Here is a 4,901-nt window from a genome sequence, read left to right as displayed (position 1 = left end):
ACTGAAGCCAGGATAAGTGGGTATTATCTGCAAGTGTGGGTGTTCTTATGCGTATGCCCTCTCTTCTTATCAGCTGGATGCTTCACTCTCCACTCTAGTCTTCTGTGGCTATGTCACTGACTCTGGGCCCAAGAGTCCCCAGATCTTGCCACACTGCTGGCCAACCAGATCTTCACCCGGGTTCACAGAAGTCTATTGAATGTTGTAGGGCTTAGCTCACCGCTTCATTGCTGTTTTCCCCTCACTTCCCCTTATCGGTGTTGAGTGTGGTCACCAATCAGAGAGTGTATTCCCATTGTGTCTTAGGTCTTAGTCTTGGAAAGGGGTTTGCACTGAGGGAACCCTCTTCCTTCTTCTTTTTTTTTTTTTTGCTGACCCTCCACTTTTCAAAGCATGATGTCCTTCTCCAGGGACTGGTCCAAAGTACAAGAGATGAAGTCTTACCATTCTTGCTTCTAAGGAGCACTCTGGCTGTACTTCTTTCAAGACAGATTGTTTGTTCTGTCAGTCCATGGTACTTACAATATTCTTTGACAGCATATAATTCAAATGCATCGATTACCCTCAGACCTTCCTTGTTCATTGTCCAACTTTGACATTCATTTAAGGCAATTGAAAATACTATGGTTTGAATCAGGCACACCTTAATTCTCAAACCTGGAGAACTAAGAGAGACATCTTTGCTTTGGGACACTTTAAAGCAAGCACTCTTTTGCACCAGATTTGACTAATGCAATAGATCATTTGCTTTTGTGACTACTGCTTCCATGAACATTGATTGTGGTTGCAAGTCTTTGACAAGTTCACTAATTTTCTAGATTGGTTAAAACAGAAATACCACAAGTGGATGGCTTTCACAAACAGAAATGTATTCTCTTACAATGTGGGAGGCTGGACGTCTGAATTCAGGGTGCTAATTTTATGTGAAGGAGTTCTTTCCGTTGACTCTTATGGATGGTCCTTGTTGTTGTTGTTAAGTACCTTAGAATTGGTTTTGACTCAGCAACCCTGTATAGGGTTTTTTAGGCTTTAAATCTTTTTCAGGAGAAGAAAGCCTCATTTTTTTCCATGGAGTAGCTGGTGGCCTCGAACTGCTGACCTTGTGGCTCACATACCAATGGTTATTCTGTCGAGCTACCATGCTCCCAGGGATGGTCTTTATTCTTTGTCTTTTTGATGTGGTATCTACTTTTGTCTCTGCTTCTTCCACTTACTTTTTTTTATTTTATTTTTTATTGTGAATTGGTTGACATCAACTTTACCTTCATCCTATCATATTTCGTTTCATTACAATGATTACAATCTCCTCCATGCATCAGCATTAAACAGCATTTTTGTTTTGTTTGTCTGTTTGTTTTGGTTGTACACCGAAGCACTCAGGAATATACAACCATTCAAACAACCAAAGGGCACACCCCTCAGCCCCTCTCCTACCCTGAATCCAGAGTCCCCAGCCGCTCCATCTTTCCACGTCATCATCTCTTCCTCCATCTTTGGTGTCTCTGCTTCTCTGGATAGGGTCCCACACTCCACTCTTCTCACTTGATGGTCCTGGGGTCTTCTGCTTCTAGACTGTCAGATCAACCACTCCTCTCATTTTGTTACAAAATGTCTACTTTTATATTTGCAACACTCATAATCAGTCCTGATAGCAATTATTCACTATTGAACCACAAGAGTCTTATCTCCATTTCCTTTCACCAGCCCCTTCTGGACAGGTTGGGAACCACTCAGTGGAGATTCTACCTTTCCCTATACCCTCTGAAACCCTCCCTCTTGAAAGCTTGTAAGTCAGTCACTTCGTGCCTTTGTAGCACCCCCATTTTGGGTAGCCAATGTTTAAGTTGCCCATCCCTGTCTACCCTGTGTACTGAAGGGGTGGGTATGATCCTCGTTATAAAGATTCGTTTCCTCTTTTGAGCTACTACATCCATAAGTATAGGTCAAGTCCATCAAATTGTAGTGGATTATCCTTTTTTTATCTCTTCTTTTTTCCTCTAGTTGCTCCTGAAAAGATTTACAGCTTCGGAAACCCTATATAGGGTCACTATGAGTCAGAACTGACTCGATGGCATTTACCAATAACAACAACAAAGAAGGAAATAAAATGGAAGCTCTCCAGAAAGAAAGATGAAATCATCTTCCCACCCTCATCATGTTGTGCCAGTGATAGACTCCTGACCTGAGAGAACAGACAGGGGTTTCCACCCTTGGGGCTGGAATCTGAGCACCCAGAACCCTCTCATGGGGCCGATTAGACAACTACTAATACAAGAGGGTTTCAAAAAGCTGGAGGAAACATGGAATTGTAAGACATGTTTCACTTACTGAAATTCATCCTTCACATTTGCTGATGTGAGACTGCTGTCCGTAGCCTAGAGAATGAAGCACTTTCAGTGCTTGAACTTCACTTTGAAGTTCTAGGTTCTTGGGCCATTGCTAACTTAAAAATCTATGAGCACGTGTCTTTCATTGTTTCCATTTTATAGAGGGAAACAAGAAGTCTTGCCAAGTGTTTTTTCCAAGGCTATATAGCAGGGTAGAAGCAATTAGAAATAACAGTATCTGGAATGGCCACGTCCTAGTGTTCCCCTTAATGTTGTTAAGTGCTGTCTAGTCAGTTCCGATTCATGGCAACCCTATATAGGGTTTCTGAAGAGTGGCTGGTAAGTTTGAACCACTGACCTTGCTGTTCAAACCAACTTTATGATCGAGCGCTTATCCTACAGCGCCACACCAGGACTCCTCTTTTCCATCTCCAACTGGACCAATGAGCGTTGGCCCCTCCAGACTTCAGTTGCCCAGCAAGTATTTAGGGGTGAAGCCACCATGCCCCCATCTCACTCTTCTCACATCCTGTCTACTCTCTCAGACTTCAGGAGAGGTGACTGCAGTTGGAATGAGAAACAATCTGATCATAAGCATTCACACACTTCAGATGTTCAGCCACAGCTTTTAAATCCTAAACAACAGCTTGTTGGCAGCAAAGGGGGATTAGGGGAGGGCAGCAACCTGCTGTGAGAGCCCTTTCTAAACCAGGTCCAATATTTACTGGCTTCTTGTTGGAAGGGAGATAATATCCTGTTTCAGGAGGAAACACATCACCCCTAATAGTGTAACACACAGTGAGAGATGGAGCTACAAACTAGGTATAGAGTTTAAAATGTCACTATTCTTAAAGTATTGCAAGCAGGAAGTGGATATTGGGGCACTAAAATAAGTGAGACAAGAGAGTGGTGTTGGAAAGAACTGGTAAGGAGCTGAACCTGGAAGAAATAACCTGAATGGAAAAGAATAGATCCCAGAAGTTAATTAAGGGAAATAGGACAGGAGGCGAGAAGTACTGAGTTCAGAAACAGAAGATGCAAGTGTTGGTTAAAGGTCTTTACACTGCAGGTTAGTGGTCAGATAGAGCTCAATGGAGGCTAAATTTATATCAGACTCAAAATGGATTTAGAACTCCCACTGTAAACAGTAGCTTTCCAAAAACCAAGTGCTCTGAATTTAAACTCTAATACTGTTATACAGGGACTCCTGGTATGGGGCTGTAGGATCAACACTGGACTGAGAACCACATGGGTGGTAGTTCAAACCCACCAGCCACTCTTGGAAACCCTATACAGGGTTGCTATGAGTCAAAACCGACTTGCTGGCACTTAACAATAATAACAACACTTCTACATAGGGTTGCTGTTAAACATAGGAACCCCAATGGATGGAACCTAACAACAGCAGTAGGTGTGTACTGTATCTTACTGTGGTTTAATTTTCATTTTCCTAATGACTAAAAAAAAAAAATTCCTCTTTACTTGCAGGTTATTTTGCTTTCCAGGTCGGAAAGGCAAGATTAAAATACAAAATTATTCCTCCAGCAGTTACCGGGTCACCCGAGTTTGAGAGAGTGTACCGTGCACAGTAAGTTCACAGTAGAAAATTTCATTAAAATTTTGGGAAAAGGAATGTGTGAATATAGAGCTTCCAGATTTGTATCTGCCTTAGTTCCCTAGTCTTGCTGTAGCAGAAATACCACAAGGGGGTAGCATTGAAGAGCAGAAATTGATATTCTCATATTTAGGAGTATAGCCCTTGGGGGAGGTTCTTCTTTGTCTGTTTGTCTATTTTAGCTTTATAGCAGCTGACAATGCTTGCAATTCCTGGCTTTGTAGATGTTTCTATCTCTATGGTCATCAGATCCAAAGCCAACTCCAACCCCACTAACACTGAGTTGATTCCGTGCTGTGGGCCAATGCACCAGACTGCAAAGCTGTTTGAAACTGCAAGATCAGCAGTTCAAGCTCACCAGCTGCTCCTCAGAAACCCTATACAGGGTCGCTATGGGTCAGAATTGATGCAACAGTACTTCACAACAACAATTAGAGAGTTTCTGAGCCTGTAAATCTTTACAGGGAGTCCTGGTTTGGTGCCACAGTATAAGCACGGGACTGCTAACCATAATATTGGCAGATCAAACCTACCTACTCCTTGGAAATCCTATATAGGGTCCACAATGAGTCAGAACTGACTTGAAGGCACTTAACAACAACAACAGCAAATCTTTACATGAGCAGAAAGCTTCATGGATCTCCAGCAGAGTGACTAGTGCTTTGACTGCTGACCTAATCATTAGCAGCGTAGTGTCACCGGGGCTCCTCGATCATCACACAATGCCTAGCTTTTCCTGTTGGTGCTCATTGTCTTTATGTCTATGTTGCTACTTAGACCTCGGATCAAAGAGCACAGCCTTCCGTATGGATTACATTTCAATGTAAAGAAAACAAAAATCCTTACCACTGGACCAATAAACAACATTCTTATCAATAGAGAAAAGATTGAAGTTGTCAAGGACTTTATTCTTTTTGGATCAACTATCAACACAAGGAGCTCTGGTAGCTTAGTGGTTA

The 4,901-nt window shown here is 42.3% G+C and overlaps 1 protein-coding gene across 1 annotated transcript in view; it reads left to right on the top strand.

Annotated features, from left to right (window-relative positions):
• Positions 1-4,901, top strand: part of MGST2 (microsomal glutathione S-transferase 2) — a 51,361-nt gene that overhangs the window by 4,209 nt on the left and 42,251 nt on the right. Inside the window, exon 2 of the mRNA XM_006872234.1 lies at positions 3,816-3,915. Coding sequence (XP_006872296.1) covers positions 3,816-3,915 — 100 coding nt within the window. The remainder of the gene's footprint in view (positions 1-3,815; positions 3,916-4,901) is intronic.

Source organism: Chrysochloris asiatica, unplaced genomic scaffold (genome assembly GCF_000296735.1).
Source record: "Chrysochloris asiatica unplaced genomic scaffold, ChrAsi1.0 scaffold00187, whole genome shotgun sequence".
Taxonomy (NCBI): Eukaryota; Metazoa; Chordata; class Mammalia; order Afrosoricida; family Chrysochloridae; genus Chrysochloris; species Chrysochloris asiatica.
Note: the sequence above shows the minus strand (reverse complement) of the source record. Positions and strands in the feature narration are given on the sequence as shown.